At 32.1% G+C, this 15327-nt stretch overlaps 1 protein-coding gene across 1 annotated transcript; it reads right to left on the bottom strand.

The window, feature by feature from the left end:
• Positions 1-5700: 5700 nt before the first annotated feature.
• Positions 5701-7458, bottom strand: LOC108215047 (uncharacterized acetyltransferase At3g50280). Its single transcript, XM_017387375.2, has one exon. It carries the CDS (start codon positions 7332-7334, stop codon positions 5877-5879), a length of 1458 nt encoding a protein of 485 aa, XP_017242864.1. The 5' UTR covers positions 7335-7458; the 3' UTR covers positions 5701-5876.
• Between the last annotated feature and the right edge of the window lie 7869 nt (positions 7459-15327).

Here is a 15327-nt window from a genome sequence, read left to right as displayed (position 1 = left end):
AATAAATAATTGAAATTGATTATCCCATCCAGCTACAAACCAGGCCCATACTTTGTGGGCTAGGCAATGGGGATCTCCTGATTCTTCGGCCAGTGAAAGGGTCCGTCTCGTTTGATCCGCGCTCTATTTCATGCTCAGTATGTCCTGTCAACTGAATATTTAAGAGGGTGTTTAGATGGTTAGTGGGATGAGAATCGAAAATGAGAATGAGGGTCGAATGTCCTGTCGATTGAATATTTAAGGGGTGTTTGGATGATTGGTGGGAATGAGAATCGGAAATGAGAATGAGAATGAGAGGTACGAGAATAGAGGAGGGGCATGGGAAAAGGTAACCCAAAAGGCGTGGAGGAATGATTTACCCTCCAAGAAAGAATGAGGTTCCCATTCCATACAAAAAATTTGCTACTCCAAACAAATGTATAGATATGCGGTTCCGATACTCGTTAACCGGGCTCATTAGCAATAAACAAAACGGCCTCTAACTCAAGAGTTATTATACGTTTGTGACACAATAATCGACATATATCTTAAGATTTTTATAAATTATAATTTTATAAATCATTTTTAAAATTTTTTAAAATAAAAATTTGATATTTAGAATTTTGTTTAGAAATAAAATATTTAAAAATAAATTATAAAATTATATTTTATAGTTATCAAGCGATAATTGGAATGACTCCATACAAAGTTTTTTATGGACGTTGATGGAGAACACCATTATGTTGGGATGAAATTGGGGAAAGATGATTGTTTGCGCCTAAGTTGATTCAAGTAACTACGGAGAAGGTCAAGTTGATACAACAGAGGATCTTAACAGCCAAAGTAGGCAGAAGAGTTTTACGGACGAAGATCGCTAAGATGTGATATTTAATGAGGGAGATTTTGTGTTTCTTAAAATTTCCCAAGGAATGGTGTTATGAGGTTTGGGAAGAATTGAAAGTTAAGTCCTCGTTATAACGGACCATTCAAAGTTTTTAAAAAAATTGAAGAAGTAACATACGAGCTAGTACTACCAACAAGTCTTGGACATGTTCACAACGTGTTTCACGTGTCATATTTGAGAAAGCATATCTCAAATCCATCACATATTATAGATTATGAATTGATAGAAGGAAAATATGCAGTATGAAGAACTTTCGATAGAAATAGTAGATCATCGCGAGCAGAAATTGAGAACTAAGATCGTAACTTTAGTAAAAGTGATTCGGAAAAATCATAGTGTGGAGGAAGCAACTTAGGAATCCGACGAAATGATGAGAACAAAATACCTCCACTTATTCGATAAGACATGTTTGATTCAAATTTCGAGGACGGAATTCTTTTAAGATGGGAAGGATATAATATCTCTACTTCATTTTATTTGAATAATACGTAATTTAAGTGTATTTCGATGAGTATTTTTATATTTTTCTTTCCCTTAAAATTTATTATTGTGAAATGTTGGTTTGCCTAGATATCGAGACTCTCATAAATAAAATTTAGACTAAACAGAAGAGGTCCGATAGTTTTTATATATTTTTGGTCCCCAGATAGAAATGATGATGATGATGATGATGATAATCCTAATAATAATAATAATAATAATAATAATAATAATAATAATAATAATAATAATAATAATAATAATAATAATAATAATAATATATGAATGGGCGCCCAGTAGAAAGAAATTTTTGACTAAGGGATGAGTCCCAATTTTCATTGAGTCCGAAGATAAATTATGAACTATAGTCCGACCCATATTATCGAACTAATAATAAAATCGAGCTTAGCTAATAAGTCAACCCCTATTGTTAATTGATAGGCAATTTTGATATAGTTGAAGTATGGGCTTTGTACTCAAATTTTTTCGATGTGGGACAAGTTGCCTTAATATTAAATAATACACAAGTCTCGAGTATAATAATAGAATTGAGGTGGAGACTTTTATAACTTATCAACATGGGACTTAGATGATTATTTTCATCTTTGTTTGTAGTTTTATTACAATAAAATTTTAGGCTTTCATGTCCTATTTAGAAAGCTTAAATTTTTTATTTTAATAATGCTATAAGTAAAGCCAAGTGAAAGAATATTTACCTCCTCCCTCCGTCCCCTGTTACATGTCTATTTTGAAAAAAAAAATCACATATCAAGGAATAGTTAATTCCATAAATTTATTCTTTAAATATCTCTAATTAATGTCTTAAAAATGGTGGAATACGTTAATTATTCTTTACTTTATTTGCTTAAAGTAAAGAAGTGGACTGAAAGTGAGAAGTAAATAAGTTAATAAAGTATTTGGAAAAGAAGCAGAAACTCTGAAAGAGAAGTTAGCATTCTCAAAATCTTAAAAGTGCTTCTGCTTATTTACACAAACGGGTCAGGAAAAGCAGAAGTCATAAGCAACCTGACCCGTTTGTGTAAATAAGCAGAAGCACTTTTAAGAAACTGAGAATGCTAACTTCTCTCTCAGAGCTTTTGTTTCTTTTCCAAACACTTTATTAACTTATTTACTTCTCACTTTCAGTCAACTTCTTTACTTTAAGCAAATAATCACTTTTTTTTAAGTTTGCCCAAACGGCCCCATTGTTTTGAAAATGATGGATTTAACTAAATTTTAAATGAGTCAAGCCTTGGAAATAGAAATTGTGGGAATAGATTTAAAGAATCATCATTAAATTTGTTTGAAAGTGTAACTGGGCATGTAAATAAGGAATTTTTTTTTTTTTTGAATATAGACATGTAGAAGGGGACAGAGGGAATACTTAAATTGTATAGAAATTTGTAAGTACTAGGCTCAACTTACCATTATGGAAAGGGGTGAGTTTTCTTTAATCTTCAAAACAAATAAGCCTAATACTATTATATAGACTTGTAAGAAAAACTTTCTCAAAACCTTCTCCATGTGGGACAAATAGAATTGTCCAAAAACCAAGAAACAAGTTGTAGTTGGTTTTTTTTTTAAGTATTGACTTTATAACTTTGATTTCTACAGAGGATATGATATATCTCTTATATCTCCTCAATATAGGACTAAATGTAGTCCAAAATCAAGAAACTTGTCTTTGTTGATTTGTAAGTGTTGGTTTCATAACATTTATATAGAGAAAGAGATTATAAATCTCTTATAACTCTTCGATGTGAGACTTAATAAAGTCCTTTATTAAACCTTCATGCCTAATCTTCTACTTGTAAGAAATTAATCTATTTTTCTTTAAATAAAAACTTTAAACTTAAATTTAATTGGCTATATTGAAGCCAAGTAGGAATGGCAACGAGTCATATCAGGTCAGGCTTTTTAAGATCCAGACCCGATTTATTATATTTTGGGTCGGTTCGGGTACGGATCCGGATATCTAAAATAAAGATCCATATCCGATCCTTCGGGTTTTTTCGGTTTCAGTTCGGGTTTGGGTTTAATTTGAATACTTAATAAAATTAAATTAAATAAAAATTATACACCTATCAAAAATGTGATGGTTGATTTTTTTTAAAAAATTTTAGAAATATAAAAAAGGTGCTTCACATATTTCATTTCGCACAATAAACACGTGAGACATGCTAATTTGATTGTTTACAATCATTTAACTTGTCGTTTATATTTTTATTATATTTTAATTATTTAATGCATTATAATGAAGAAAAATACAATATTAGTGAAATGAATGTAAATTATGTATCACACATATAAAATTATACATCACTAATAATTCATAATATTTCAATATATATACTATAAATTTAACACACATACACACACAGTCACACACACACAGACACACATATAATATTTTGTATCAGTTTTTTTTATTGGATTTAGAGTTCGAATCAAGTTTTGGGTTTAGGTCGAGTCTCGGTTCGGAATAATTAAGTTTCAGATCCAGATCCAAACTTTTTCGGGTATAAAAATAAGATCCATATAAAAAAATTCGGTTCATCAAATATAATTTTTATACTTTTTCATATTAATTTCATCAAATATAAATATAATTTTATCAATATAATTTTTTATCATATCTGATAAAAATTAATATCAGATTCCGTTAAAAGCATGTATAATATATTTTAAAATATAATTTCTATATTATTTGAAAATTTGATCAATTTAATCTGTTAATATTTAAAAATGAATAAGTAATATGTCATTGAGAGGGAGTTGTATACTTGTAAAATACTCCATTTGTCCCCCTTAATTTTTAACATTGGGGGACGGGGGCGTGACACACATTTTAATACTCTTTTAAAGTATATACTTCTATAATTTTTTTCAAAAAAATTTTCTTCTCCGAATAAAATTTTGATATTTACTTTTTTTATTCAGAATTATTTTTTTAAAAAAAGTTATGAAATTATATTTTATAGGCGCATTAAAATGCGTGCCAAGTAGAGAAGAAAAAAATGTTAGGAAATGAAAAGGAGTAAGGACAGAGGGGATAACTATTTGTGAAGCACGATTATGCAAAAATTTCTAATTTAGAAGTGTACTTGATTGGGATTTTAAGAGATTTGTTCGGTTCATGAAATTCGAGTGTATTCAATTTGGAATTTGAAAAATGTATTAGTATCTTAAAATATTCAATTGAGATTTTAAATTATACTACAAAATCTAGTGGTATTCAATTAATATTTTAAATTATACTTAAAAATCCGATAATATTCAATTGAAATTGTTTAATATCCATTAAAATTGTTGCTATTTAAATTATGATGGAATTTTTTGGATTTGATAAAATAATGAATTTTGTGAGATTGTTCAGTATATTTTAGGTTTTTAAAATCCCATCAAAATCAATGAGATTTTGAAATATTGTTCTTAAATCTTAAAAAATGAGCTTGTGAGTTTACCCGGTGCGCACCCGAAGAGTAACGGTCGCAAATTTCTACGTTAAAAAAATAAAAACTTTATGATATTGTATCAAAAATATACGTAAAATCAAAATCAAATACAATTCACTAAAATTTATGAAAAAAATATATATTAAAATTCAGTTAAATACACCACCGATCAATAGCCAAAACATTAGAAAGACACAGTAACTAATTCAAGTTGCTAACAATTATGGGTGAGTTACTAACAATCATCATTGACTGATAACGCTAATTGCCAATTTTGATTTTGACCTTCTAAGAAGTTTACAACTGTCTATACCACGTGCAAACAAAAACATTTCAATAGAATTCAACACATCCATGATCCAACACTGGAGATGTTCATTCCTCACGATCTGCGAAGGTTAGCTACAGGTCATTCTTCTAACTCACTCATTGTAGAATTTGCTACTATACGCTCGCCCGAAATCGGCCCAACTGAATTTGATACTCACATCACTATCACCCCATCCATTAGATGTTACCAAATCTTCTTTACTTTTACATCCCCTCTCTCTGTAAACGGTCTGCATCCCCTTTACAGAAACAAACAAACGGAATCCCTACATCAAATCGCAACAAATCTCCTCCTTCCGGTACACAACTCCTAACAACCATCCACAGAACCGAATATCACAGATCTTGTGAACGGCCGTAATTACTTTTTATTTAGATGACAGATTTTCACTTACGTATAACAGGGACAATCATTATTTAATGTGACTGAACCAAGTAGAAATCCCTCGTCAAACTAAAAAGTGATTGTTATCTAAAAATTAAAATACGAGATTGTTAGAAATCCAAAATTGAAAAACAGAACAACTTATCGCTGAGATTTGCCCAGGAACATCCACTTCGAATCCTCGAAGATATATTAGAAAAGGGGATAAAGACCTCCAGTTTGATGTAAAAAGTTAAAGGCTAATCAATTCCAGAAATTACAAATGACAAAGCATTAATCAGTTAAACAACTAGAAGTACATATTATGTCCACAGAGACTCATCTTACATTACAAAATCAAACACTAACACCCCGAAACAAATTGCATAAACTCCGAATCCGCTTCCAATCCAGCCATTGTCTCAGGTGCCAAAACCACCTCCAAATCCACACTTCCGCCACCTTCCCGGCCCGGAAACGCCGAAATCTTCCCGTCAAATTTATTCGCCTTCCCGCTTCGAACCGCGATCGGTTTCCCCCACCCGAAATCATTTTCGTACATCGGAAACCGAGGCGAACTCCCCATTGTGATCATAGCGCCATCGAAGTTTCCCAATGGGAAACAACGCGGATCCTTCTCCCAATTCTTCACAAAGCTCCTCACCATTTGATCATCATGAGCCTTGACATTTTTGTTCAGCTGCTCCGCACACCACCGCAAATCGTGCGACAAAACCTCCCCAGCCGGGGCATAAGTCGGAATGCTCTGAATTGCGTTTCCGAAATAATACGGATTCAGCTTCGGCTCGAGCCTGTGCCTGCAATTCACTGCCATCCGAAACGTGGTCGTTTTGTTGGCTGGGAATTTACGAGCACGTGTCACCGCTCGCCAAAGAAGAGCACATAGGGACTGAAAAGATGAAATCTCCACCGTCGGATCGTTCATTTCCGTTTTCGTCACTCCGTTAATTCCCAGCCAATTCACAATCATCGACGTGATCTTCTCGTTCATCGGATCATTACTCTGCTTCGCCATCAATTCCACCGCGTCAATTCCTCCGTTACCAAACAAACTCCATTTCTTATTATTATTAACCTTTTCTTTCAGCTTCAGAATTGACTCCCGGCTGAAACTAAAAATCCTCTCCTTCAACGGAGCGTGCACATCAAACGTCACCTTAAGTCCTTCCTCAGGAACTTTCAGGATTGCCGATGATATAATCACAGAGTCGCGGCTGAAATCAGGCTGCTTCGACATCTTTCTAGCGCCCCTATTACAAACTTCAGCAAAAGTATTGAAGAAATTCCATAACGAAGTTCCGTCCACCACAGCGTGATTAACAGAACACCCGATAAAAATTCCATCGTGTAACTCCGTGACCTGGACCGCCAGAATAGGCCTAAAATGACCTTCATAGCTGACAACCCCGTCAAACGCGAAGAACTGTTTGACAGAATCAGGAACATGGACCGGGGACAAAATGTCCCTGATGGAAACATGAGTACTAGTAGCATGTATAAACTCCGCGCCAGCATCGTTACATGAGATGTAAACATAGCCCTCCTGGTCAGTTATCAAACGCCCAGCCAGCGCGGGGAAATGGGACAGAGTCTTGGAAAGGCCTTGTTTGAGGAGCGCGATGCGCTCGGGGATCGGAACGTGTGGTGGAGCGAATAAGCAGCCTTTCTGAATGTAATGACAGGAGAGCATAGGAAGATCAGAGACCGAGAGTTTCATTAAAACTGGACTTGTTTTTTGGTCCGGAAAGACGGTGGATTTGGAGAGATGAGTGAGGGAGTTGAGAGAGATTGAGCAAGGCATTTTGAGGAGGTGGTCTCGACTCTTGTTGTGAGATATTGGTGGGAGTTGGAGAAGTGAAGAGTGAGGTGAGTGGAGAAGATTGTTGGGAGGATGAGTTTATATAGGGATATTTTTGGGGGCTGGGTTCATGAACCTGGATATGTAGCAGTAGCACAATATTTATTGCATTCTTTATTCCGAAATGAGGATATGATATTGAGTTGACTAGAGCTTTTCTTTTTTAATTTTTTGTTTGGAGTACTTCAAACATTATAACATCTGGCTGTGCTGAGTAGGCAACTGGTGGGTAGTGTTTTTTTTTCCTGTATAAACTTCAAATTGCTGTGGGATAAAATGATATAGTTGCATTCAATTCATTCAGATTTTAAAAGATTTTTACTCTTTCATGAAATCAGGCGCATTGAATTCAGATTTTAAAATTAATTAGAATCTTGAGATTTTAATTAAAAATTTAATTATGTTATCAAATCTGAAGATATTTAATTAAAATTTTAAATTGCACTTAAAATCAGATGATATTCGATTGATGTTGTTATAAATTTTATTAAAATCCAATACTTATCAAAAACTAAAAGATTTTTCTGGAATTCATCAAAGGAAGGATTTTAGGGGATTGTTCAATATATTTTATAGAATTTTTGAAAACTTGCATTTCACTTCAAATGGCAGGATTTGAACTGTCATTTCAAATTTTCAGGTTTATATTAATATTTGAATGTCCTGAATTTGAAATGAAATCTAAATTCGTATGCTCGAACAGGTTATTTGTTCAAATTCAGGATTTCAAATGAAATTTATAAGGTTCCCAAACGGATCATTAAACTGGACTATTAAACTTTTTGAAATGCCACTAAAATCCATGAAATTTAGAAGTATAGTACTTAAAATTTAAAGACTTTGTATCAGTTTTGCGACGTTATATTCAGAATCCGCATAAAATCAAAATCGGATATTACTTATTCAAATCCATATATCATAGATAATCTATCAAAATTCCCAGTTGAAAATAATCCCAAGTTGGGAACAATATTTTTAAACAGTAATTTTCTACATATATTTCTATAAATTTTTAACTAAAATCAACATGTCCATTCCCTTTATTACGAAGTTTTAGAAAATAAGATGCGCACAGTCTTAACTTCATTTAACAAGAAGATGAGACTATTTCCACAAAGACCACTTGTGTGTATATATTTAATGATTATATGAAAAATGAATTATAACACATAAAAGATAAAATATATTAGATTATTAGAGTATCAAACATATAACATTATCACAATATCATAATACATTTCCCTAATCCCACATTCTGGAGCTAATATTTCAAAGAGCGGATCACAAATTCTTTCTTATTTACTTTGTGATATCAATATACCATCAACTTTTAATCATATCATATTCTTTTAACTCGGTTTTAACGCAGTTCAGCTCTTGAGCTTAAGTTAAGATATACTTCCACCCTTCTATTTTATTTGTTCACTTCTAAATTTGGATGGGTCAAATATACTAAATCTTGATTAAAATTTGAAAATTATGTTCATAACCTTTCAGAAATTTGATAATTATATTTTAGGGTACATTATGTATACTTTTTAATAGAACAATTTATAACAAATTATTATATAATTTATATAAATTCACTCAAAACTGAGTCAGGTTGATTCATTAAAAATCAACAGCGAACAAGTTTTTTGAACTAAATTATATTATTGCATGATAGTTCGCATATTAAATTGATCATAAACTATAAATATTAACAATGATAAAGCACACTTAATTAATACAATAAAATCAGCTTAGGGCCATGGTTTATGGTAGGAAAATTAAGCACAAGAATTGAGAGTCAGAGTAGCAATGTTGAAATGTAGGAAAATCCTTGTAACAGATTTTTCTGCAAATCTCTCTGCATTCACAAAAGATTGCGCCTATATTTTTCCTTTGAAAATCACCTATGCATGCCAATGTTCCTTCGCAGACCCTAAATTTCGGTTACACGCGCCAGTCCACCTCTTTAAGACTTGAAACGTGAGATTTACGTACTTTAAACAAGTCTGAGATCAAATTTGATTTTGAATTTTGATTAAAAAATACTAATGACAAAGGAGATGCAAATTGCAATGGCGTTTGATACTGCTCGGAAATAGGAGACATGAAATTCCTGGGTTTGGATTTATGTCTAATGTAGGAGGATTGTCTTACTTTTACATTCTAATATCCTATTATCTATATTGGATTTCGGAGGACTTTGTTTTATATGAAATTTTAAATTGTGTTCGAACCATTCATGAAGACAATTAGAAAACATATCGCAATTATTTTGATCACACGATCCGTAAAATTTCACATACTCATTATTTTATTCGAAGCGTATTAAAAATTTCATTTGCTTTGTTGCGCTACAACTTGTAACTTTATATTATTGTTGTATAATTCTTATTTATATTTATTTAATTTTATTAGGATAATCCAAAGTTAAGTTTATTCAGTGTACGTAAAAGAATTAAATCATTCGTAAACGTACTGTATTTTTGCTGTCATTCCCCAGATCCCTATAAAAGTCGGTTAAAGAATCTGCTCCAAAAACTTGAATCTAAATTCTCACAACTGGCTTTCTATCAGTTTACTTACAGCTACTTGAAGTACTATAATCCTACGAATTTGCTTGCTTACTTATGTTTAAGGCTGTCAGAGAAGAAAAGTCGGTTAATTAATCATTAATTATCTGCAACAACCGCCATTTCTGATATGTCGGCGGCCGTTATTATTAAACTCACAAATTATTTTATAATCACGATCATGTATCACATTCTTGTATAACACATGAGAATCCATGTATGTGGCTTTGTACATAATTTTGGGTTGATAGGTCCGTTGCTTCTTAGTCCTTTAAACAAATAGTTAAATAAAAGTAGAGTGCGCATGATAATTAAATAATGAGTTGTGGGGTTAAGAACTTGGACTCTGTCTCTTAATTGTTGCACTGAACCGTGATAGCAGGCTCCACCTGTTTGACAGTTCACAAACAACCATCCCATGCATGAACAAGTTTACTGTACGTAGACCCGGCCATTCGGGCGGGCCGGGGCGGTTCGAGCCGGTTCAGACGGTTTTGGAACCGTCACCGGTGGAACCGTAACCGGCACGCCAATACTGGCGGTCCGGTTCGGGCCGGACCGGGCTGAGAATTTAGAAACCGTAACCGTGGAATACGGTTCAAACGGTTCTCCGATTTAAGCGGTTTAAGCGGTTCGGTGGGTTGGCGTTCGGCTGACTGCGGTTCAATCGTGTCCTGTCACTTTAGTTGTGGTATGTGATGTGAACATAGCATATAGGCTATAGCCTATAGCACTGTAACAGAAGTACAGAATAGACTATGCGTGCGTGCGTTTTTCTTTTTCTCTTTTTAGTTTATTTTGTTTTATTTCTTTTTCTTTTTTAAGTTTATTTTGTTTTATAATTACATGTTTAAATTTTAATAATTCTTAAATTTTAAAAATCGATAATAAAGTTTTATATGACTAATTTTTAATAGGGTGAATTATCAAGTTGGTCACTGAAGTGGATTTAATGTATCAAGTTGGTCACTGAACTCAAAATGCTATCAAGATGGTCACTAAAGTCACTATAAATATCAAACAAGTACCTTGAAATATGAGTTCAAGCAGTAAAAATATTATTTATAAAATTTTACACATTATTTTTAAATGTTACGACAACCGACTAAAAGGTTATGACTTCTAGTATTTAAAATAATATATTTATATTTTATCAAGTTTATTTATTATATATATTTTATTATATAGTTATTTCTTTGTTTTAATTAAAAATGAATAATAAATAAACTTGATGAAATCTAAATATATTATCATAAATATTAGAAGTCATAACCTTTTACTTAGTTTTGGTAACATTCAAAAATAATGTGTGCAACTTTATAAATAATATTTTTACTCCTTGAACTCATATTTCAAAGTACTTGTTTGATATTTATGGCCACTTCGGTGATCATTTTGATACCGTTTTGAGTTCAGTGACCAACTTGATACATTAAGCCCACTTCAGTGACCAACTAGATAATTAACCCATTTTTAATAAATTGTAAACTAATAAACAATTTTTTAGTAATAAATAATAACAATTTTATATATTGAAAATAGATTTTACAAATAATGTGAGAGGACTCCTCTCTAAAAAATTCAACAGAACAAACCGCTTGTACAAACTAAATAAATAAATACATAACAAAATAAATACATTTATTCTTGTTTGGCTGGATTTCTAAGTTAATTACAATTCAGAAATTATAAATTAGTTTTATGCTAAAATGACTATCAATAAGGCTGATGATATAAATCAGATACGCCCATAATGTATTCCTATATTTTATTGACTACAAACTTTTGATTAGCATTTCCTGATGGAAGTAAACAAAACACGGATTATGCGGGCTGGAGGAACCGCGGGCTGTGCGGTTCGCGGTTCACCGCGGGCTTGCGCGGTTCGCGGTTTAACGCGGGTTTGCTCGGTTTGACGTGCCGGTTCATGGCGGTTTGCGAATCGAAGATCCAGGAACCGTAACCGGCTCGTCAACAACCACGGTTAGTGCCGGTTCGTGCCGGTTCGAACCCGGCATGTTAAAATACGGGCTAAATAGCGGTTCGGTCCGGTTCGTGCCGAGCCAAACCGCCCGAATGGCCACCTCTAACTGTACGTACCCTGTGTTAAGACAAACCCGGATTCATCTTTTCCTTCTTTCTCTGTGGTGTTTTGGGGCTATGGTTTACATCCTGACGCTAAATCATATACTTTCTGCTAAAGTTGTAGTTTTTTGTGAATGCATAAAGAACACGGAACTGGTCCCTCACTCCTCGCTCCTGTTTTACATGTTTATTTTGACTTTTGACCAGTCAAATTAATTATATTTTTACTGAAATTTACATATATTTTATAATTGAGAAAAACAATAAAAATTATATCATTAGGAAGCATATTTAGTCTTTTTTTATATGCAACTTTCAGATTTTAAAAATGATGTTGAGATGTTTAATCAAAGATTGATCAATTTGACTATTTGAAAACCAAAATAAACATGTAAAAAGAGACAGAATGGATATATAATTATCGTATAGCTATCGATGGAGACGGAGTTACGATTTAGTCTAGCATGGGTATAAAAAACTTTACAATTTGAGAAAATAATGTTACAAGTTCTATTTGAACTTGCACTTTCAGGCAGAGTGCACCTCCACAATCACAAGAACAAAATTAAGGGGCGCTTAGTTCATGATTAATGAACTCTGTTAACGTATGATCAGAACCTCAAAATTAGATGTCAATGTTTGGAATTTTGTGAAATGAAATGAGAACCTATTCCAGTTGGATGGCTAACTCATTCCTTCGACACCTATTAAGATACTCATTCTCATACCCAATTTCCATCCACATTACCATCCAAACGTCCCCTAATTTTATATTAAATATATAATAGATACGGTTCTTTATTTTTAAGTAGATGTCGCTTGACTTTGTGAGCATTGACGGCATATTTATAATAATTATTTTCAAAAATTTTCTCTAAATAAAAATATTTAACTTATATTTTAATTCATGAAAAGAAAATATGAAATATAATAATTTCAATTATGAAATCCATGCATTAAAAAATATACATTGAAAAATCAACAGTCTATATATTTGAAAAAATAGGGAATACATATATAAGATATTGCTAAAAAAAACACTCCTAAAATAATAATAAAGAGGAACACTTTTGAATCAAATATAGAATATCATCTAAATTTTAAATCAAATTATAATTTTAAGATAATTGACCTTTTATTATGAATAATAATAGTATTTAATATGTTTAATAATAAATATGAATTAAAAATTATATAATTCTAAGTAATATTAATTGTGAAAATTAAAGGTATATATATGATTGTATTCTGGATTCTGCTGTGGATTCTAATCTAGTTTTATAATATTTCATATTTAATAATTTGGATGAGATTAGATTTGAGATTTAATATATGTTAAGCTTAATCGATATTTAACTATATAAGTAAAACCTCAAACAATTTCGTTTTTGGGAAAATAAAGTTTATGCCAGTGGTTTGTATTGTCCTTTTTCTTTTAAATTGTTCGGTGTGGAGTGCAATCTTACATACACATACATACATACATACAGACTAATACATAGATATAGACTAATGATCAAATACAAATTATTAAATATGAACTTTAAAAACGAACCAAGAGCACCTAGGTCGATATGATATCACCACCCATTATATGTGATTAACCACAACCTAGATGCAATCACCACCCGAGACCCACTCCCGACAAATCCATCTCGAGCCGACTAAAGCCTCACCAAGATTCCGAACAGGAACAAAGGGGGTCCAAACAAGTTCAAGAATCAATATTTTACCCCATCTTCTTTTAACTAAGGTCCACCCTCGTCCACTATGACCCACCTAAACGACCTACATCAAGGTCTATTATCGGGGCTAGTCTTCCTATATTTTTGAAAGCATTATTCGCAATTGTGTTAATTTATATCAAGAAGTAGTTTGTAATAGAGCAAGAAAAATAATATAAAGGTCAATAGGGCAAGTACATGTGGCCTCCTTCCCATACTATCGATAAAATTAGCACAAGATTGTATATATGTAACACAAAAACGAAGTATAATATGTTTCATAAACTCGATCATGATAGCTTGTACGGTGACTTTTCGGATGTTCACGTGAAACATGCCATTTCAAGAATTTTCTATTAATCACAGTATTATGAAAGCTTAGTTAAAACAATTGATATAGTGATTTTCAGTCGGCCGAGTAAAAGAATAACACGACGCATGAACGATGTCAAGATGTAGACAAAACGCATGTATAGTAATATACTTCTAAACTTTAACATATAATGAAAACGAAAGTAAACGAAATTTCTTAAAATTTACAAATTTGTTTTCCTGGCTTTAATAAGAAAAAGCTACTTGCACACTATGCACTAATAGCATTTCACATAAGTTTTGCTACACTCTGCAACTAACGTGTACCATATCCTTTAAAATAAATGAATCTAGAGGGCATAAACATGTCGATATCAAGCAAGTAGCATCGCAACCACTTATGAATTATTAAGAATGGTATAGCAAAAAGAATCACAGTAGATATTTAATAAGAACTCGGATGATGAACCTGGTGTTACATTCATAGCATCTACTACGAGATACGTACGTGAATTTCATTACTTAAATACAAAATGCATCATCAACTTTGTTGGTGACTACACAAGTCAAAATGTGGCCTGGTACTTTTCAATTATATAGTAGCCTATTTGTTTGTTTTCCGAGCATTTAGTATTGATTCATGTACCTTCTATGCTTTTATTTATGGCTAATTATATGTATTCTTTTATGTGTTTTTTATTTTGTCATTCTTTGAACTAGGCCGTTGTGTTAACGCCGTCCATCACTTGTCGTAGCAAGTAGCAACTGCTGAAAAGTTGGATGGGCTCGTCACCTAACTCTCAGTATCCAAATTGACTATTTGCCTATTTTTAATACTCTCCCTTCGTCAATTGAGTTATATTGTTTGGACATCCGTTCATGTAGTTATATTATGGTTTATTTTGTTTTTCTGTACAAATTTTTAATATAATAAATTTTATTCAAAAATTAGAAAAATAATAAATTATAGAATTATATTACCCAAAAATCTTAAAAATATTTATCAAGTAACGAAAGAAATTGTATAAAAATGAGTGAGACTGAGATGATATGTTATTGTAAGTTATAGATTTATAATCTTTATCATTTTGACTGTTTTTATTTCTATTTTTATTATTAATAACATATTTGTTACTCAATTTCTCCAATTTTATACGACCTGATATATTTGACTACCAATCTATTTGAAAAATAAATGTTCGACTTACTTCATCATAAAAAATGAGATAGTGAATAGTAAAAACAATGGTATCA

This window comes from Daucus carota, chromosome 3 (assembly GCF_001625215.2).
Source record: "Daucus carota subsp. sativus chromosome 3, DH1 v3.0, whole genome shotgun sequence".
Classification (NCBI taxonomy): domain Eukaryota; kingdom Viridiplantae; phylum Streptophyta; class Magnoliopsida; order Apiales; family Apiaceae; genus Daucus; species Daucus carota.
This window is presented reverse-complemented; position numbering and strand designations above follow the sequence as displayed.